The following is a 22,302-nucleotide window of genomic DNA, read 5'->3' as shown; positions in this document are numbered from 1 at the left end:
CACATTAAAAAAACAATTACAATTTTTTTTTCTTGCTCAGCAATGTCTGCCCGTGCGTGTTGGAGGAGCAGGACGGAAGAAGTCCAACAGCTGATCTAACTGCAGTGTTTACGTGGGGGGCCAATCCAAAACGCAATGAGACAGAACAGGGGAATGATGCAGAAACTCTCCCCACCACCTCCCAGACAGCTTAGCGACAGTCTCTGAGCACCTGCGCTGCTCATCTCCCGTAATCAAATTTTTTATTTTCTTTTTTTAGCCTATGCAAAGAACTTGATTGAAAGTGTTTTATTTGATGGAGGAACAGCCCAGTCTCATACCTGCATCCTCTCCAGCACATGGGACCGCTGACACGACCGGGCAGACGGACCAGCTCCTGACCGACAGACGCTATTAAAGATAGTCCATGCGGCCACAGGTGCGTCTCCCAAAACCCATTGACTTGAGTCTGATGTCTCGATCCAAAGTCCTGGTGAGCCACCAGACCGTGAACACATCGGGAGCTGGTTCCAGCTTCGGCTGCTCCCTGTGACACCAGCTGGACGGACGAGCCCCCAGCTTCGCCAGTGGCCGCTTCCCGGGGCAGATTTCTACAAATTTGAAATTCAATCTGTAAAACTGATGGCAATTCAGCAAAGTAGCTCCTCTCCTTTATTTCCGGCATTTTCACTCTCTGGAAAAGGGCATGTAAATAACAAGCAGTAAGTCAGATTGTTCTGGTCCTCTAAAAACTTTGTATTTGATATGTATTTCAGATTATTTTTTTTAACAGTGGTGAAGACACTGCTTAGAATCATAGAATCTTCATAGAATCTTCATGCTTGGAAAGGACCTTTAAGATCATCAAGTCCAACCAAAAGATCATCGAGTCCAACAAAAATGCTTAATGGTATCCTGTCAACAGCCAGCTGGACGTTCCCCCTCCAATGCAAAACAGGCCCTTTGCATGATGCAAAACTCCTTCAACAATATTGATAAGCGACAACGATGAGACAGAATCATACTGGAAAAATGAAAGAACAAATTCTTGCAAAGCCTCTAGTTGGTAATGTCGGAATAATGATTTCGACAAGTGGCATAAAAAGGCAACCCCTTCTTTAAGGTCTCTTTCCTTACCAGTATTTCCCATGCAGCCACAACCAGGTGCATCCGCCACCCGTTTAAACAAGGTCTATAAATCCAAAGGGATGGTACCACTTTCAGGACACCTTCACACGTATCTTCCATGCAGGAACACCGAGGTCCTACAGTGCACACACGTTCCTTGGGTTCCTCAGCCCAGCTCCTCCTCCTGTTGTCCTCTACATCAGAATTGCCCATATTCCTATTTCACAACTTATTTACCTACACAAAATGTTTAGAGATGAAAGCCAGTGTGATGGCCATTTCAAGGACAGCCTCCAAGACTTTGAGCTGTATTACCTGTGAAAATGGCTCACAACAGCAGATGGACTTTCCTCAGTCAGAGGGTAAACAGTTTCAAAGACTATATTTAGATATTTTATTTTTTTTGGCTAGTTGGAGTAGTTACTCTGCCAGTAACAAAAGGCACAGCCGCTAAAGAGAAAGGTGGAAATAGCTGATGTAAACTTCAGGACAAGCCTTTGGAGCAGCTTGATCGCTTCTCAGCCCCTTACGTTGGGCTGGGATTGACTCATGCGTCGTCCCGAGAAGCAGCTGCAGTTGTACTCTGTATTTACAGGGCTTCAGACCATGTTTAGGCTGAATTTCCCTGTACAACAGCAGTGGCTGGTTGCAGTCCTACTTGTTTATGTAGCTAATGGGATGTCATAGAAACTGGCATCGCTCTCATGGCATCTGTCACCTGCACCTTGCACCCAGCCACCACCAGCCAACCGGCAATAACAAGCATATGGGCATGCAGGGATCACTCCGTTACATCACGAAACAAGATGAAATCAAATACTTTCATGTGCAGAGCATTGTTTGTCTCAAATAACTAAAACAAATGTTGAAATGTGAGTTGTTTGGCACTTTGTCATCACAGCGCTTTCGTCTCAGAAAACATGACTTAGATCAGAAGGGAATTTCCCCAAGTTCATTTGAATTTTTGCTTAAATCACCCCATAGAAATATAAAATAAAAATAAAGTGTTTCAGTTGTGTTTATTAAAATAAACACAAAAGAATATCTGTCTTGTTAAAATGAACTGAAATATTTAATTTTTGCTCAGCCTGACTGTGACACGTCCACCTGAGCTACCATCAAGCCATGACATTTCTGAGTAATTTTTGCATCTCCTGACTCCACTTCTGTGGTCAGAGTCCTTAACCTGACTACGCTGCTTATAACACAATCTATTTAACCTTTAATTACAACTTGGTGCCACCCCATGGATGTTCATCACCACTAAAGAGACCGTTCCCATGGGATGAAACCCTGCTTCCCCATGCACTCCGCTCTGTTTTGGTGTTGAGGAGCACCGCGGTGGATGACTGCCCCCAGAGTGGGTTCAGTGGAGACCCTTCTTATGTTGTATATTGAAAGGGTGACTGAAAAACCTGCAAATTTGGATTTTCAGCTTCATACCTGCCATTCTTTTATCTCTGTTAACGCCCAGTAGCGCTGGCACAAGACAAGAAGAAAGCGCCGAGACCAGCAGTTACGTAATACAGCTAATATTAATCAGTTGAGTCACAGTAACTATGTCAAAATTTCCTGCGGGGAATGTGTTTCGTTTGCTTATGGTTTGTATTGTTAGTTGTTTTTTTTTTCAAAGTTCATGCAAATACCTTTTGAACTTGTCTACAACCAAGCCAATAAAAGCAAGCTGACCTTCACACGAGCAAGACGCTGGAGCAGGTGAACTCAGGACAGAGCAAGCCCTCTCCATGAGATGTGGCATCACCTTCCTCCTGTGTCCCCCGCCCTGCTCCTCACACTTCGGCAGAAGCCGCAGCTCTCTCAAGCTTTGCTCACCACGACGCAGCTCGGGTTTTTGCAGCTATTTTCGGCACCGCCGCTGTACAGCGGCCAAGTTCACAGGCGCATTTGTGTGATTTTTTTTTTATTTTTTTTTTCATAACTTCCTCCAAGTAGGTCTTTTTTCTCCATACTAAGCCCAACATTTTTACTCTTCCTAGGTCAACCAAAAGGCATCTTGTCTTGGCATTGCGCCTATCTGCCGGGGCCAGTTGCAGCATTTCTTATGAACGGTGCCAGCTCCCAGGGCGGGGAGAGCAGGCTGGGAGGTGGGGATCTGGCTTATTTACCAAAAGCCCATCAAAAACTATCTCTGTAGTGCAGACTCAGCGCCTTCAGAGCTAAAAGGGTAAGGATTTGAGTGCTTCCCCACGGGAAGGCAGTTCCCACTGGGTACACACTTTGGGGACTGAAGACAATGCTATTTTTGTTCCATTTTTATGGCTCTTGTTGAGTCCACGTTGGGTTCCCCATCCTACTGTGGACTTCACCAAGCCCCTGGTATGTGCCAAGGCTGAGTTATTGCACTGCTTGAAAGCAGAGGGGAAGGCGGAGGAAACGACACTGGCGGGGCGTTAGTACACGAGCAGACGCATGCTCCGGATGTACGATAACAACATCCTGCCAAGTGCAGGAAGTTCTGTTTGCCAGCAGCCCTACAGCTCTCCAGCTTGAACCCCAGGGTACCCAAAGTCCATGCATGGTGGTACCCAAGCTCTTGGATGTACATGAAACAGCCTCAAGTTGTGCCAGGGGAGGTTTAGGATGGATACTGGGAAAAATTTCTTCCCTGAAAGGGCTATCAAGCATCGGAACAGGCTGCCCAGGGAAGTGGTGGAGTCACCATCCATGGAGGTGTTTAAAAGCCAGGCAGACGTGGTGCTGAGGGACATGGGTTAGTGGTGGATTTGGCAGTGCAAGGTTAACACTCGGACTCAATGATCTTAAAGGTCTTCTCCAACCTAAATGATTCCATGATCAACCAAGTGCTGATATTATGCCTACACATGCCAGTTTACAACAGCAGAGGATTGACCTCTAACCCTCTGCTCTCGCACGTTAATAAAGCACTAAGCGAAGGTTTGGAGCAGGCTGGGGGTGCCCAGCGCTGCAGGGAGCGCTGCAGCTGAACTCCGGCTCTGGAACCAGCGTCACGTCCCAATGGCTGCCGATGAGGAGTCTCTCCTGGAGGTTTTTCCCAGGTGTTAATTCACCTCGTGGGGTCCGGAGCTGCTCTGAGCTCTGGGCTGCAGCTCCCTGCCCTGGAGAGCTCTCCATGTCGCGCAAGTTCAGAGGTTATTAATAAACCACACAAGGGAAGGGTGGAGGGAGAACGTACTTGTGCTCAGAGCATCAAACACGAGCAGACATTTGATGTACTCAAGTGTTTTTCTTCCCTTTTTCAATTGCTGCTTTGATTCTTTGACTTTTTTTTTTTTTTTAGTATGCAAACATTACTTTCAAGCTCTTCCTGTTCTCACATCAAGGTGTATGCGGTTGGCTTTCTCACAGCAAAATTGCCCAAAAGCTTTAAAACCTAAAGGTCAGGGGCATTGCCAAGGAGAGATTTCCATGTGTACCCTCGTCTGACACCCTCAGCTCCAGAAAAGCTCCACAGTAGCTCCTGAAGCACCCTGGCCCAGCCTGCAGCCAACAGCCCCTTTCCAGAGATAGAATCACAGAATGGTTTGGGCTGGAAGGGACCTTAAAGGCCATCCAGTGCCACCCCCTGCCCTGGGCAGGGACATTGCCCACCAGACCAGGTTGCTCCAAGGCCCATCCAACCTGGCCTTGAACACCTCCAGGTATGGAGCACCCACAACCTTGCTGGGCAACCTGTTCCAGTGCCTCACCACCCTTACAGTGAAGAATTTTCTCCTAATATCCAATTTAAATCTACCCTCCTTCAGTTTGAAACCCTTACCCCTCATCCCATCATTACTCTCCCTGATAGCCTCCCTCCCCACCCTTCCTGTGAGCCCCCTTTAGGTACTGGAAGGCTGCAAGATGTGGATGAGGTGTTTGCTTTTGAGGATCCACCAGGAGAGCCTAGTTCTCAGCTGATCCCCCAAAACTTGCTTCCTCGTCCACCTTAACCAGCTGCAAACCCAAAATCTGCTCTTCTTGGATGTACACCACTCAGCCACCAAGCCTCCCCCAAAACCCAGAGCTTTCTAGTTCAACGACCAGTGCATAACAATGGTCTCAGCCCCAGCTCCTCCGCACCGCTGTAACCCCCCAGCACATGCAATCCCCCCTGCGCACCCTTCCCATGCAGAAAAACTAGCCACGACATCACTGGGGTACGAACACTACCATAAGAAATTCACTGTGATGCTACTGGAAACACACTGTGGTTACCAAAAATAAAATAAAAGAAAATAAAATATCAACAAACTGAAATGCAGAAACAGGTGTCAGGGTCTGTGCAGCCCCCAGTGCTTGGGGTAGTTGGTTGATGGATCAAAAATCTCAAGAATCGCCAACCCAGTCGCGGCCCCACAGACCTGGGGCACCCACCCTTTACTTCCAGCTTCCTGAGAGACGTGCTGGGCAAAGCTTTGGCCATCGCCGATGATGCCCTTCCAGCTCCAGGTGGCTCGATCTCAATATTCCTTTATAGCATTGAATATTGGCCGCTCTAGCTCCCGGCCCAGGCTCAGCCCCGTCCCCCAGCAGCACCCGCCTGCAAAGGCTGGGCAGGGTGGCAGGAGGGACAGGGCACAGCCAGCAGCTACTGCAGCCCCCAGAAACACCCGAGTCAGCCTCATGCATGATAAAGCCTTGACTCATACTTTCAGGTTCTTCTGGTTTTGATCAAAACGCATCTGTTGCAAATTCACGCGATGCCACGCTGTCCCATGAAACCCCCCCGCACAGATTTGCATCATTTGGAGTAAAGCCCATCCTCCTCCCTTATTACCTAATTACCTTAATATGTTTATCACGGCATTTCTCAGTAGCAAATGCAATTCCTAAGGTCATGTTTTCTAAAAGAGCCCGGATACCCCATGAGGATACAGATGTTGACGAGGATGAGCTAAAGCCATCGCCCACGGCTCTCACAGACGAAGCCCCCCGCGAGCAGGGAGACCTCAGCCCTGCGGTCCTTAAGGCGCAGCAGAAAGCAAAAGACAATTCAAAGACAGTTACACGAGAACAATTAATCAGAAACAGAAAGCAGCACACATCAAGGGAGTTAACCACAGGAGCATGCCTCCAGTGCTACCCGCCAGGATCACAAACACCAGCAGGTGAGCTGGAAAACCAGCGCCTTGCTGGAAGCCTCCACCAGCTTCGTGGCATTCACTCCTTTGTCTGCAGTCCTTTGCCACGTGGGCCTGATCCAGCACACAGACACACGTTCTCCTGCTTTCCCAGCAGGTTTGTTTCTATTTTTCGAGGATGCAAAAGGCTTGTAATCCCTGTGTGTGCCAACGTGCACCAAAACACTGACTCTGAAGAAACCCCTACCCAGGCACTTCCTACGCTCCTCTGGTGTGTTCAGCATCTGCTCCTGGTAGATATTTCATAGAAGCACACAATGGTTTGGGTTGGAGGGGACCTTAAAGACCATCCAGTGCCACCCCCTGCCCTGGGCAGGGACACCTCCCACCACACCAGGTTGCTCCAAGCCCCGTCCAACCTGGCCTTGAACCCCTCCAGGGATGGGGCAGCCACAGCTTCTCTGGGCAACCTGGGCCAGGGGCTCTCTGCCCTCACACCAAAGAATTCCTTCCTAATCTCTCATCTAAATCTCCCCCTCTTTCAGTGTAAAACCGTTCCCCCTCCTCCCATGGCTCCCCTCCCTGCTCCAGAGTCCCTCCCCAGCTTTCCTGGAGCCCCTTGAGGGACTGGAAAGGGCTCCAAGGTCTTCCCGGAGCCTTCTCTTCTCCAGGCTGAACCCCCCCAACTCTCTCAACCTGTCCTCCAACAGCTCCCAGAAGTTGCCCAGCCTGTTGCCACTTCTGCAGGCTACCGGGGATGATGGGCACCAGCTTCTTCTGCGCAACCTGTCAGCGGTGCACGTGTATGCCCATACGCCCAATAGCATCCAGCTCCTATTTTCCCCATGCGACACACCATTTATTTCTTAGCTGCCTCAGAATTTCTGTAGGAATAGTGCTTCATCTCAGGAATGCCTGAATATCTAATTATCACCTTAACTGAGGCTTGATTCGTTCTAGCAATTAAATTAAGGCAACAAAGCAAAACCAAGAGTATGGAAGCATCTAGGCCGCCTGAGTGTCTAGCTAAGTAACTCCCAATAATTTCATTCACCTAAATCATGTGAATCAACAAGATAATGAAGGCCATCAGGGAACCGCTCGGTATCAACAGGAAGCGTGATGCGATGCTTAAAGCAGAAGATTAGCCACTATTTGCTCTTCCTCTCTATTCCGCGCTTTCATCATCTATAAAACAGGAATACTGACATTTTTCCTAGCCTGTAGGTGCATATTAAACCACTTCCTTAATGTTTATGGGGCAATCGAAGAGGTTCAGAAGAAAAGAGCTGAAGATGTGAAACCAGAGAAGGTTGGGAGTGACTCCGAAGAGTCAGTGCCAGACAAGCACCAAACCAGGAGCGGGACGTGCTCTGGAAACAGATGAGAGCAGGCAAAAAGCTACGGCTAAGCACCTCAGAAGGCGTCCCCAGTGGAATATCTCTTTTCAAATGTATTACGTTACAAGGCTGTTAGATATACCCAATGGGAAGACTTTAATTTCCCCTCGCTGCCTGCAAGTCGCACTTAACTTCAGCCATTTCTTCCTATCGCTGGAGCCTGGGACAAGAAAAGATGCTCTACATGGCAGCTGAGAGGCTTATTATGGGGTTAAATACTAAGACCAAAATAAAGCTAAATTATATAAATAAGTCAAGGAAATACTGGCTGCAACTCAACTCCAAAACCAAAGCACCAGCCAGATTTGTTAAATAGTCATAATTAAATCAAATAGATCTCCATCAGCAACTTACTATGCTGTAGAGCAGGATTTATTTAGCAAGATGGTTCCAATTTTTTATGAGTGCATTTTATAATACCTGGACACCAGAGCAGTTTTCTCTGTACATAGGCCAGCAGTCAAAATTACGACTGTTATTAGGCTGCAATTAGTTGGGTCGGAAGCGCTCTGCCCACTTCACCGCATAAGCATGAGGACGAGCCAAACCTTTCTGTCAATCTGCCTTTTTTTTTAGCAGAAAACTGAATTTCTGACATAACCGTTTCCTTGCAGCCATTATTTGCTTTCCAAGAAAGCTCCCTTAGCGATGTTTTTAATTTTCAGTGGGTTAAATGCTGCCGCAGCTTTCTGTAAGAGAATTAAAATAGGGTGGGGTGGGGTTTTTGCCAGTTTTCTGGCAAACGGGAACGCGTTTGTGCCCCAGTTTGGGATTGTTGCTTTATTTCTCAGACCTGCCTGGCACAGCCCATTAGCCGCCTGCCTCTGCTGCTTCGCCCTGCGTTTTGGGGAGCAATATTTCACACCCTGCTGACTCGAGGTCCGCGCGGCACATGGTAACTGCTTATTTATGGCTCCAGTGGCACCTCCCGCCCCCGTGGGTGTGAAGCGCCCATGGATGCTCCTTGACACAGTGACCCTCATCGCCATGGTTTGGGTTGGTTCCTTCCAACAACGGGATTTACTCCCAGGGTACTCCCTAGAGTTTTTATTCTGTAATTTACTCCCTAATTCCTGCTAAATTCAGGCTCTCCCGTCCCCGTGGCCAGGCGCGTGGAGCAGAGCCACGGTGATGGTGGCAGCGGGGGGTCCTGCCCGCCCGCTGTGGTACCCGCATGCACCGAGCGACTTCTCATTCCCTTATGGCCATCAGCCGGACAGGATTTGATGACACACGTATCAGCGGTAACAATCAGATCATGGCAGCAGTTATCAATGACCCAGCAGCGGTAACCCCAGGTCCATCACCTCGCCCGCCTCCTGCCAGCTCTCCCTGCTTTTACCTTAGATTTCCTTCCAACCAACGTTGAAGCCAACGCAGAATACTGCTTCATCCTTTTTTGTTTCCCTTTCTTTTTTTCCTTTTCCTATGCTTCCCTCTGCCGCCCACCCCCCCCCTTTTTTTTTTTTTAAATTTCCTCAGCAGGGTGTTTTTCCCAGGATCACAACAGCAGCAAAGGAAAGCTGCTGCTAACGCGGCCTCGGCCGTCAGGGCTGTCTCCGCATCGCCATGCAATCTCTTCTCAGGAGCGGCAGCACCAAGAGGAAACCAGACACAAACACAGGTATGTGCCCAAATCAAACATGTCAACATTACAAGCCCTAACAAACAAAAAACTCACGTGGAAGCTCCAGTCCTTCCTGCTCAAGGCCATAATACAGTCGTGTTCTTGGAATCACCTTCATCGGGCTCAAAATAGCTTGAAAGTCCCCAGATCCCTGCAGTCACTGCCAGCGCCCAGTAGCACCAGCCCAGCTCCTGCGGTGGGACCGTAGGGCACATGGGGAAGGCAAAACTCATCCCGGGGCATGCACAGGGTCAGAAACACGGCTGCAAGGTCTGCAAGGTCAGCCAGCCTTGAGTGAACTGAGAAGGTGACCTGGCAAGCCTGGCTCCGCTTCTCCAGCTGCCTCCGTTGGGATGGAGACCTGGATGCTCCAAGTCCAGCCCAAATGCCCATCCCAAATGCCCTCTAAGGGAAAGCAGGGCATGAGGAGAGGGGGCACGGGGTGTTACCAAAGACAGGCCTCTGTTTTGTTTCTAAAATAATTGTTTCTTACTAACCTTCTTCCTGTGTGAGAAAATAGCTAATTACTGACCTTCTTACTGTGTAGAAATAGTTATTCGCTGAGCTGATGTTACAGATAGCGATAATGAGGAGACAACCAGAAGCAGTTAATCACCAAGGATGGAATAACAAGAAGTAGTTAATCACTCCAAGGTTCTTCTATACGCCAAGTATGTACTCCTATACCAATTAGGACAGAGTTATGGCTACTTCAAAGACCATCCTTATTAAGTTGGCAAACTTACAGCAAACATTTACTGTCCTGAGATGACTCAATACCTTAAAAGGATAACGTGAGGAAGGGTCTCCTTACCCAAACGACCACCGAGACACTCACGCTTGCACAGAAGTGTTTTGCAGACGCAGCAAAACTTGATACGCATGGGCAACAAGACTATTCGGTCATCTAATGAATATGTAAGCCTACGTGGAGTTATGTATTAGGTAGGCGGAATAATGAGAATATTTTGTGTACAAATAACAGGCGAATATCCCCAGAAAGGTGTGCTAGATTTGTGGGGTTTCTCCCTAGCACCCAACTTCGAATAAAGCAGTATCTTCTCTCTAAATTACTTTTGGTTTCGAGGGCTTTTATTTCAGGTAACAAGGGCAATGGTCCACCCTCTGCCTGGACTTGAGGGAGACCCAAGACCAGGACTCCCACAGCCCAGAGCGTACAGCCACCAGCAGCTACAGACACGACTCCCAGTCCAAAAGCTTATCCATACTCCAGCTGCATCTCTTAAATAAAAAAAACAGTCTCAGCCACCAGGGATATTTTTTTTCTTTTTCCTACCACGGCAAAAAAACAGAGGTTTTCAAGCAAGTTTGCCAATTATAATAGAGAAAACTTGTATCATTAAACACTCACACAGGCTTTTTTGTCCCTTATTTCGTGTATGCTCTTGGTTCTAAACAAAGGATAACAGACAAGATAAGTTAGGGAGGAAGATGTACTTCAACAAATAAATACACTTTTTAATTTTTTTTTCTAAAACTGTCTCGATTCTGTTTATACTGGCTAGCAGACAGCATCCTCTATTCTTCTCCAACATCCCAAACAAAACCCGAGCTAATGACGTGATTCCCGTAATCAAGGTCACGGGCCTGGTTTTGCTGGAGCATGCAGCTGGATGTTATACCCAGGGCGGAACCCAAAACTTCATTTAAAATGGGCCAAGTATCAAAAACTTAAATAATTTGCTTAGCAGGAGGAAAAGCACTTAGGGAATGCTTTTTACTCAGAAGAAAGGAGGAGAGCTGGAAAGCTCCCAGGTCCTGTTGAGGATCCTTCTTCCATCCAGTGGACGCTGCAGGGTGAGCTGTGATGCTGCTAAAGGCAATGGCAAAGCCCCTTTCCACCGGGGTGAAACTGGGATTTTGCTCCGTCTCCTTTGGGCTACACCCAATGAGGGGCGAGGGTGGTTCGGAGAGAGAAAGGCTGGCTCACTACACAAACATGATGTCAAAAAACAAAGCCATTTCCCAGCTGAGAAACTCACCTGGGGGATCAGAGCCTTGAAATAGCAGCAGTGACTCTGCCCTCGCAAACAGCGGCCGCTCCCTGCACGCGCCGCACACGAGGGATGCACGGGGCGGCAGACGGGCAATTTCCCTCTAAATAAGGAAATCACCACACGAGGAAGACTTGCAGACTGGGTTGTTGACACAAGAAAACCTGCCTTAGCTCCTAAGTCCATAGTTTGCTCAACGGAGAAGAAAACAAATCAGATTTGAAGCCAACAGTGCCGGTGACAAGGCGGGGAGAGCTCGGGGTGTGGATGGCGGGAGTGCGGTACCCGGGGATTTGCGCCGTGGCTGGTGGAAAACATGTGACCGCGAGTCCATCCCTCCTCTCCTGCCAGCCTGGCTGACCGTGCCACTGCATGTGCCAGCTGGAGAGGGATGCCCGGGGCTGGCAGGAGCTCTCGGAAGGAGAGAGGGGAACGGCTGTTCTGCGGGTGATTCCAGCTTCAAGTGTTTGTGAAACGCTGTATCTTGGCACCAGGCAGAGGTGGCTGGTGTTTCTCGAGGTGAGCTTGCATGAATCATACAAGGAAATACAACCATATTAACCATACATACAACTGTATACGACTGGCAAAGCTGAAACGAGTGCGGAGAAGGCAGCGTTTTCAAAGATGGGTATTCTTCTGCGCCTAGACCTACATTGGGGTGTGGGAGAGCAGTGGGACATGTCCACCCTGAGCTCTCTGCAGAAGACCACGGAGGCACCAGAGAGCTCATTACCTCTGATGAGCAAGGCTGCACACGTTTAGATGATGAGTGTGCTGCTGCTGACTCTCTCCAAGGCAAGAGGGAAGGGACTCTTGCTCTGCTCTCCCCAATAGACTTTGGTCATGAGGAATAACAGACCATTTGAGTCATTGCCACTGATCCATCATTCAGGAGAAAAAAAACAGCTTTCTTTTCCTTGCTGTATTGCAGCAGCAAAGATAAGTGGGGGGGGGGGGGAAAAGCCACAGGGAATCCCACACGAGTTTCTTACAGTGCTCCGTACTTCAGCTATCGGAACTAATAAAAGCAGTTACAGCTGCGGGGCACATACTCACACAGCTAGGTATGAAGTAGCACAGTTGCTGCAAGGAAACACCTCGGCAGCACTATTAGAACAGGCTGCCCTTTGCTTTCAGACCAGCTTCTGGTCTTCCATTAATCCAGCCAGAGAAGCAGGAGCATCCCCTGAAGCAGCTCCCATAGTCCGTCCCTCCATGAGGCCGGCTGCGGGTGCTACCTGTGCCCACCACGCTTCCTGCACAGCACCAGCCACTTTTATTCACGCTATATTTGATATAAATCAAAGCTCATTTAGAGACAGCTCTTCCAGAGCACCTTTGTGTGCTGAGGGACCTCCCGTATTCATGCTCGTTATCGCTGGCCTGTCACACACTACATTTTTATTAACCACAATACTTGTTCAGAGGAAGATGATGCAACGGCTGCGTGGGAAGTGTCAGCTCTTTTGTACAATGCTGTTTATTGTTTCAGAAAAGAGACTCTCAGAATGGAACGGACGCAGCCATGTTTACTGACCTCCTCAAGAAGGCTTCTGGCCATGCCTTTTTTGTCCTAAGAGGGAGGCGAAAATATCAGGATGCAGAAATCAGTGCGTGCCGGCGAAGGGGCGAAATCAAGCAGCGCCATCCCTGACCCGGGGTCCCCCCGCACTGCAGCTGCACGGCCTCCTCCCAGGGGCTGAACTCCAAGGGTTGAGCGGATAAGATGATCCTTTTTCTCTATCTAATCGCTCCTCTGGTGCGATAATTATCTCGGCATGAACACATGCTGGCTCCTCCTCGCGCAGTTCAACACCCTGGTGGGCGCAGCGGCCTCGGTGCTGCTGGGCTGGGGGAGACGGTCCATCCTCCATCCTACACTGCTGACAAGGAGCAGAGGTGGCATCGCTCTCCCCAGGGCAATTAACACATGTGGAATTAAAACACCTGCCTGCTGTCTTTTATGCAGCTTGCAGTCACCCTTCTCTCCTCAGGGGCACAAAATCAGCTTGGCTTCATCAGTTCCAGCCACCTCCATCATCACCAACCTCACCGGAGCCCGCTGCATCCAGACATACTACAGCATACATCGACAGAGGAAGGATTTAAACCACAACTTAATACATTGATAAACACAGATGTAGGTGATAAGCAATAACTTCTGAATGTGCATTGAAAGCAGGTGGGTATGATAATGAATCATCAGAAGCAAAGTTGTTATTATTATTAAACAAGAAGGCAGGGCTGGACCTGGAGTCCCTGCCCATGGCAGATGGGTTGGAACAAGATGATCTTTAATGTCCCTTCCAATACAAGCCATTCTAGGATTCTATGATTCTATAAGCCCCTTCCTTGGCGGCAGAGCCTGGCATGGCGAGCACCGAGCAGAAAGCAGTGGCCACAGTGGCCACATTGGCATGTGAAGCAGAGCTGCTCCATGCCATGCCGCTGCTCCGGTGACATTAAATAGAGCCAGCAATGTAACCTTTCCACTCTACAGCCTGCCTGGGAGCCATTAGCTTTTATTGCCCTCTGGAAATCTTTAACTCTGTATCCAAAAGCCTGTTGAAGGCAGGAGCAGGATAAATGGAGATTGATAAACCTCAATTTTCTCCAGATTAAAACTAAATTCAGTTTTCAGACTTCTAGTGTATTCTCACTCTCAAAAGTGGAATTGTGTGGATGCCCTTCACCTAGCAGCTGCTTAATAATCCCTTATATATGCAAAAATCACAATTAGCATAAGGAGCCACAGGGAGCCAGCTGCAGGTGCAGGTTGCCTGCAGGACCTGCCGGCAGCCACTGCGGGACGTGGGCTCCTGTGACAAACGTTCACAGAATCACAGAATGGTTCGGGTTGGAAGGGATCTTAGAGATCACCCAGTTCCAACCCCCTGCCCTGGGCAGGGACACCTCCCACTAGATTCCTGCAGCCCCTCGCTGGGCTTCGGTCCAGACACGCAAGGATGGCTACGGCCAAATTAATTAAGGCATAAATGACATCACATTAAAACCGATTCCACGCTTCTACAAAGCAACATCAGGCCAGTTCAGTGCTTCCCATCAGTGGGCATCACCTGCATCAATAACGACCCCCGGGTAATTAGGGGGCTGTCCAAGCCCACGCGCTGGCGGCTGGCAGGACCACGGCGCCTGTCCCCCGGCCTGGGCAGTCCCCCAGCATCACGGCTCAGCAGGATACGGGCAGGGGGAAACCCAGGACCCGTGCAATTTTTCATTTCCAAGGCTCACAGCCCACATTCCCCAGGAAGGAACATGCCATTTTTCAAGCCTACAGAAACGCTGCGGGACGCGGGGGTTACCGTATTCCGGTAATCCTGCAGGCAAGTGCTTCAGGCGGACAGAATACAACTAATGCTTTTCAACGGTTATTATGGGAATGCCAGCGAAAAGAAAGTAGACGTTTAAAGTTGGACACCTCCGGATTTCCCCGTTCTGCACCTTCCACCACCAGACGAGGCAAAGGCAAAAGCTGTTTCATCTGTGGAGCCAAGAGCAGCCAAAGCTGCTGCGTGGCACCGCAGCGACAGCAGACACCTCTGATTCACACCACGCTGCCTGGTGAGAATCTGGTATTTGTGGCGATCCCTTTCCTGTAAAAGAGCAGCAGAACTGGTTTTGCAGCCCTTGGCTGGTGCTAACTCGCTGATGGAAAACAAAGTGCTTGTAAGGGAGAGTGAGCAAGCAAGTCAGTTTTATTCAGCTTAATCACTGGGTTAATTACTTGTACACCAGATGAACACCATCTAAGTTGTATAACTAGTGTAAAACCTCCTCAAGTAGGGTTCACTTCAAACAAGAGGCTCTCACCCATGAAACCATAGCCTTCCCTCCAGCAGCAGGGGACATCCATGCTCCTGACTGCTGGCAGAGGTAAAGAAAAGAGAAGAACCTGCCCTGAGGCTTTTTACCAGAACAACTGAGGTCAACAAGTCACACAAGGTGACTCCAGGGACATGCCTCAGCTGGGAGAGACTTATTTGGGCTCTTAAACTTAGCAGCACAAGGAGAAGTTACGGGTGTGTTTTGCTAAGATAAATGCAAAGGCTCTATACAGCAAAGGGGACTGACCCAAACTCCCCCAAAGTCACTGAGCACTTTTACCAGCAGCTTAATCTCCCTTCAGGCGAGGAAATCCCCCATTCCCTGCAGATTTGCCTCTCACAGCAAAGGAAACAACTCTGAGCATTGTGATGAACAAAGGTATGGGCTCCTGATGGGGGAAAAGCAAAACAGGATCCGTATTGGGGGTTTACTGGGACATTGCACAGAGAAAACCCTAAAGCAAATCGGCACAGACCCTGCACTGCTGCAGATGTCTCGGCTCTTTCCCCAGCACACAGACTCCTCCGTGGCCACGTGAGAATGGCTGCACTGGAGGAGGAATGGATTATATATCGGTGGATTTGCGGGGATTGACGGGGTCCTTAGCAGAGTAATTTAATATGCTCATGAACGCAACTTCTATGCAGCAGAACATTGACTGGGCAGCAAGATGGCGGTTACAGGAGTTCTGCGTCATGATGAATCCATCTTGCAGCGGCGGCTGGATGGTATCTCTGTGAATGGAGCTTCCTTTTGTGGCCTCAGACACTAACCCCACGGGAGGGGATGGCAGAGGACAAGCCCACAGAGGCAGGGATGGCTCCGCTCCGATGGACCTCTGCAACCACTGCCTTGGCAGCCAGGGCCTGGCCAGTAACAGCAGAGTAACAAACTGGAGTCATTTTTATTAATCCACTGAAGAATGACTGCACGGTGAGCGTATCTGAGCTAGGGAGGGAAGAACCTCCTCATCCCTTCCTCAACCACAGCGTGCCAGCGAGGGCGAACAGCACTTGACATCTCCTTTGCCTGTTTCTTCAATCAAATCCACCTGGATTTTCTCCACCAGACCTGGCCCATTGCTGCAAACCCCTCTGCTCCATCTCTCTTCTACAAATCATAGAATCCTAGAGTGGTTAGAGTTGGAAGGGACCTTAAAGATCAACTTGTTCCACCCCCTGCCCTGGGCAGGGACACCTCCCACCACACCAGGTTGCTCCAAGCCCCGTCCAACCTGGCCTTGAACCCCTCCAGGGATGGGGCAGCCACAGCTTCTCTGGGCAACCTGGGCCAGGGGCTCACCACCCTCACAGCAAAGAATTTCTTCCTGAGATCTCATCTAAATCTCCCCTCTTTCAGTGTCAAACTGTTCCCCCTCCTCCTATGGCTCCCCTCCCTGATCCAGAGTCCCTCCCCAGCTCTCCTGGAGCCCCTTGAGGGACTGGAAGGGGCTCCAAGGTCTCCCCGGAGCCTTCTCTTCTCCAGGCTGAACCCCCCCAGCTCTCTCAGCCTGTCCTCACAGCAGAGGGGCTCCAGCCCTCCCAGCATCTCCGGGGCCTCCTCTGGCCCCGCTCCAACAGCTCCGTGTCCTTCCTGTGCTGAGGATGCCAAAGCTGCACGTAGTACTCCAGGTGCGGTCTCACAAGAGTGGAGCAGAAGGGTAGAATCCCCTCCCTCAACCCACTGATCACAATTCTTCTGATGCAGCCCAGGATGCGGGTGGCTAAACTCCCTTCCAGGTCTCCTCCCGTCTCCAGAGCTCTGCCTACATTCAGCATCCAGTGATTCCCCTGCAACGCTCTGTAGCAGCTATATTGAAAAGCCTGGAGCATTTTTAAAAAAAAATTACTGTATTTGCTTTTTTTTTTTTTTAAGCTATTGTAGCTGCGCTGGCTCCAGCATGGGGCTGTGTTTGGCAGATGTCCATGGCTGCTGCGAAGCGATAAGCGTGGCTGCCACAGCAGCTCGCCTTCCCCCACAGCAGCTCGCAATGAGACAGGAAGGGGTGGGATGGGTGTCAGCTCGAGAACAAGCTGTGACAAACACGAGGCAGGAGACCGAAACTCCCGAGATGCTGAAAGGGCGACCGCAGACCTCCTGGCCTACGAGGGAAAAGGAGCCCTGCAGAGCTGCCCGGCATGCGTTATGGGTCCCAGATCCAAACCCAGTTGTGTTTGCCGTGCCTTTCTACACCTTTCTCTCCAGCCATGCTGCAGCCGATGTAAAAGCTCTCTACTGTCATGCCGTAGACCTCAACTTGACCTCCAGCCCTGGAGATGAGCTCAACGTGGGGGTGAAGCCAAGGGTTTCCGTGCAAGGGTCCCAGGACAACAAGGAGATGTGGCTCCCACGCCGCAGCTTAAAGCCAGTGCTGGAACCTGACTTTGGCTTCCAGAGGGAAAAAATGGGCTGAAACAAAATGAAACCATGCCCAGACTTTCCAAACTGGGGCTGGCAGCTGGAGGCCCCAAGGGCGAGAAGGCCATTGTGGGCACACGCTTGGCAGGGGCTGAGGGAGGACAGCAGAGACTCCCTCGCGCCGGCCAGACAGCGTGACTACTGTGTACAGCAATTACTGGGATTAAATTAGAACAGAGAAATGTTCTGCTGAGGAACAGTGATGACTACAAGCTGCGCTCCCAGCAGGCAAGAGAAAAGAAGATGAGGAAAATCAAGTGCAGAGAAGGGCAAAAAGACGGGCAGTAAACCACAGGCTCTTCCAAGTGCTCGAGGCAAAGCTCTGTCACAGGATTTTGATCACAAACAGGTAAAACTGAAGTCAGTACATTCATTTCTTCCTGACAGCTCTGACAGGACCAGCAGCTCTCTGCCCTCATCCCGAGATCTTCCTCTAAGACCTGTCAGAGCTGCTGATCTTCTCCCAGGACCCCTCAGATCTGGAGGCTCTTCAGTGTGTCCAAGTCCCCCAAAGGCAACAAGTGTCGGGGTCTCCTCACTGACCTCCTCCTTCAAACCCTTCCTTCAGATGCAGATGTGGAGGCTACTCTGAAGAATCAGACGACGGTGGGTGTCTCCAAGGTCTGAGACCACATGGACTGCATGACCACGGGCGCTCCTTGGTTGCCCTTTGAGCATCTTCCAGTCTCTCTGCCTCCTCACCCACATGCTTGTGCCCCCCTCACACCCTGCCCAGGCAGACGATAGCTGCTGCTGCCCTCGGTATTTCTGCATGAGCCATCAGCACCCGCAAAGAGAGCCTGAGACTGCCAGGCCCCTCATCTCTGGGGAAAACGGGCTCTGTGTCTGCTCTGCAGCTGTTTTAACCCACACCTCGCTCCAGGCACTCGGAGACTCCTTCCCATGGGAGCTGGCTCCGGTAATCACGCCACCGGGGGAAGGAGAGAGAAGGCAGGAGGGAAGGGCGCGCTGCACTTGGTTCACATCGCTTTTTGAGCTTTGCTGATCTCGACTGCAGCTGTTTCTCATTCCTGCGGACAGATGACCGTGTTTGCCATCGGGGCAGCGTAAGAGAAGCATCACGGAGGTGGAAACTCGTGTCTTGAGTGGATGTTCTCCACTGCCCTGGCCGGGAGGGATGGCAGCCCAGAGGCCAGGACACCAGGGCAGCCCCTGGCAGCCACCGGCAAACCCCAGGATGTGCAGTAACTTGCAGAGACGCTGCAGGGGAAGGTGATCCCAGCAGAAAGATGGAGCCCAGCGAGCGATGCAGGGACCCGCACTGCTGCCCAGGACCACCCCAGGGCTCCCACCCTGCCTGCCAGGACCTGCCGCGGGGCAGCTCCTCCAGCCGGCACCCAGGGCCACCCGTGCTTCTCGTGGGTGCCACTGCCCTCTGCAGTCCCCAGAGGAACACGCAGCTCACACCCACGCAGCCGGGACGTCCCTCCGGCGTCCTCCTCTCCTTCCAGCCTCACCTCACACCCGTTTCCCTAAGAAGTCCCAGCCCAGAAGATAATTAACCTGAAGAAACGCATTTACCCGCAGTGGGAGCATTGGACGCGGCACTGGGGGGAAGCAAAGTCCCTGACCCCCCACCCCATGCATCGCCCCCACCAGGAACTCCCCACCCCAGCAGCGGTTCCTGCAGAAGGTGCCAAGGAATGGCCAAAAGCCCCAGCAGAGAGCTCACTACCCGCACCAATCCCTCCACCCCTGTCTTTTGCAGGAAACCTTCCCTCTTCCAGCCAGAGCCGAGAATGCAGCGAAACCCACCCCATGCATCCAAGAGCAGAGCTGTGACCACCCGCTGCCTTTGGTCACTTAGTTTGGGACATGACTGGCTCAACATGGATGTCTCCGTCTACACAAGCTGCTTTAGGCTGGGTTTAGAGTCAGTAGAGACTCAGCGGAGTGTAACACACGCGGCTGGAGCTGAAAGCGGACGTGGGAGCAGTCGAGGTGAGGAGGTGGAGAGCTGCACCAGGAGGGAACACGCTACGGAGGGACAACAGCTTTGGCAACTCATGCGAAGGTCCTTCTTGAAGCTTTCTGGACCACTGAGACCTAGCTGGGTCCGATCAGGGCAGGACAGAGGGCTGCGCGGTGACAGCGCAGAGGGAGCCGGCACATCTTCAGCCACCTGTGGAGATGCATCGCTCCAGAGGCAGGGAACCATCATCAGGACACCTCCAGCATCCCTCCGGCTGGCTGCTCAGGGAGGGGACAGTGGCTGGGAGCTCCCAGGGAGCCGCAGGGGATGGTGCTGGGTTCTCCCTTTTTCCAGGCATTGGGATCATGAGGTCTCAGCATCTCCTGGGCTCCCCGAGGCTTTGGGGAATGTGGCATCAGGCTGCTGCCCACCAGCCTTGCCCCGTCCTGCCCCGGCTCTGCCATGGGGGACACTGCCCCTGCACAATTCCTGCTCCTTCTGCTCAGGGCTGGTGGGCCCTCTGCAAACGAAACCCAATCCCTCCCACCAGCACATTCCCGCTCCGCAGAGCAGGGCTCCGCACACTTGGCAAGCCTCACGGCTTTCTCCTCATCCTTCTGCTGCAAAGACACAATCCCTGCGGTGCAGCTGAGAGCGAGGACCATCCTCGGGAGCACCCCTCTGAACCCCCACGCTGCACGGGGAGACCAGAAGTCCCCAGGAAGTCCGCTAGCTGCGGGGGACCGGTGTTAGAGGTGTCCTGGGAAGCCTGGCAGGCTGCCAGCCAGGATGGACCTTGCTCTGAGCACGGTGGCCATGCTGGTGTGCGAGCAGCTAGGGTTTGGGAATAAACATTTCTGCTTTGAAGGAAGGCTTTTCGTAGTAAGCCAGTCAGATTATTACATCTAAAATCTACACCTTCATGCAAAAAGTGGAAATTAGAGCCTCTTGGTCTGTGTGTGTATGGGCACAAGCGCTGAGCAGCGTTTGCTTTGTAGCAGCAAGTTAATCGAAAAAGCCGTCTGGTCTGCGGCTTGTTTGCGAAACGGAAAGCAGAAGATAAGAAAGGGCATGGGTGCCAAGGGCGCTGGCACCACCAGCTGCTTTCACCATGGCTGGAACAGGGACTAACACCGCCCCCGGCGCCCCCGCCACTGCACCCACCACCCCCAGCCCCGCATCCCCCGCGCAGTTTTAAAAGCTCTGATAATATTGCTGTTATAAACACGATATAGGTAAGAAAGACGGTGAAGCTGGGCTGATTCCTGGGGGAGAAGTGGAAGAAGGATGTTCCCTGCCAGAACTGGAGATTCAGACATCCGCCACCGCCCCCCGATCCCAGCGCAGAGCCCTCAGGTCCCAGTACCATGCACTGGTGCCAATAATCAAGACCCGATAAGCTGAACAAGAGCGTGCGGGCCAAATTCATCCAAACTTTAGCTCTGTCAAAGCTCGTACAGTTTTACCAGCGATGAATTTGTATCCTTAGGTACAGAATCTTGAGTGCTCTGGGAGCAATGTCTCGATGGAGAAACACCACCACAACATCACAAACTCAGACTCCGAACACTGAAATCCCCCAACTCGCATCGTTACAAGACACTCAGGAACACAAACGTGTCTCTGCTGTCGCTCAGCCATTCCCTGCCACAGATGAACGGTGCAGATGAACGGTGCTCACTTGCTGTACACTGTTTCTCCACGCTGCTGGAGCCCGGCATTCTCTACGTGCTGGTAAAACCCTGATCTGAGGACAGATCGCATCGTCTCACCAGCTCCACCGAGGTGCCCATTGCCAGAATATTCATTGCGTGATGCCAGGGCTTGGCCTCACGGTCTCATTTCTTATGCCGAGACAGAGCAGTGACAATAACGCTGCCATTTTAGTGACTGACCTAAACCACATAATTTTCACATGACATTGACAGGCACTTTACATACACAAAGCTCAGCTCGCTCTCAGCTCCGTGGCTGCTCCGAGAACTCGGCACTTCCAAAGAGCATCTCCCCGGCTGCTGCTCCTGCTGCACTGTCACCACCAATCACGCTGGGACAGCGGGTCAGGCTCGGGAGACATACGCCGCCTCCAGCTGCAGCTCCCTCCATCCCCCCTCCTGGGCATCACAGACATGCCAGGGACAGGGATGTCAGAGCAACCTTAACTCTGCCACTGCCTGGAGCGTGCCCGTGACCCCGCTGTGGCTGTGTCAGTGCCAGCACGGTACCTGGGGCCAAGCACGTACCTGAGGTCAGCACACGCACTCGGTTTAAAAATAAGCCCCTGTGAGCACACGGTGACAGCCAGCGGTGGGAATGGTGGCTGAACACAGACTGCCTCTCCAAACACGGGAATGGGATTTTCTCCCCATTTCTGCTTGCCCCCACCGCCCTTTGCCGGGGCAGCAGAAGGATGCTACTTGCTCTTCATTAAGCTACAGCTGGGTGGGGGGAAAGGCAGGTCCTGCGCGCAGCTGAGGAGGTGCTGAGGGCTCTGTTCTCAAGGGGAGAGCAGGCAGAGATCACAGCTGCTGCTGGAGGAACAGACTGGATTTCGTCTGCCAAAGGAAAGGGTGAAGCCCGGGGCGCTCGGCTCCCGCAGCGGCTGCCTGCACGGGGACCCTGTCCCCAGGGGTCTCCATCCTCAGCAGCTCTTGGTCCAGTCTTGTCCAGCCCCAGCCTCACCCCCTTGTCCCAGCCCCCAGATCACACAGTTCCACTGCTCTCCTCTAAATCCACGTCTATTTTTCATCCTTTTCAGGTTCCTGACCTTGACCTATTCTTCCTGCTGTGGCACCACCAGCAGCTGTGTGTGCCACAGCTACAATTAATAAACTTGACCTGACATAGAACAGATGGAAATTAAGCTTTTGTTTTATTATGATGTCTTTAA

The 22,302-nt window shown here is 51.4% G+C and overlaps 1 protein-coding gene across 8 annotated transcripts in view; it reads right to left on the bottom strand.

Annotated features, from left to right (window-relative positions):
- LOC128915947 (uncharacterized) overlaps positions 1 to 22,302 on the bottom strand; it is a 44,577-nt gene that overhangs the window by 21,185 nt on the left and 1,090 nt on the right. The window contains exons 1-3 of one of the 8 annotated variants that reach the window (XR_008468814.1): positions 2,797 to 4,873; positions 1,117 to 1,344; positions 321 to 673 (exon numbers count right to left, since the gene is read on the bottom strand). The exons of 1 other annotated variant lie outside the window; for it this stretch is intronic. Coding sequence is in view for 2 of the 7 variants with exons in the window: in XM_054216930.1 (XP_054072905.1) it covers positions 321 to 673; positions 1,117 to 1,320 (557 nt within the window). In the remaining 5 variants the exon portion in view is untranslated. Of the gene's footprint in view, positions 1 to 320; positions 674 to 1,116; positions 4,874 to 22,302 lie in introns of those variants that run through there. 6 more of the 8 variants (XR_008468815.1, XR_008468812.1, XR_008468816.1 and 3 more) reach the window with 6 other exon arrangements.

Source organism: Rissa tridactyla, chromosome 11, assembly GCF_028500815.1.
Source record: "Rissa tridactyla isolate bRisTri1 chromosome 11, bRisTri1.patW.cur.20221130, whole genome shotgun sequence".
Lineage (NCBI taxonomy): Eukaryota > Metazoa > Chordata > Aves > Charadriiformes > Laridae > Rissa > Rissa tridactyla.
Note: the sequence above shows the minus strand (reverse complement) of the source record. Positions and strands in the feature narration are given on the sequence as shown.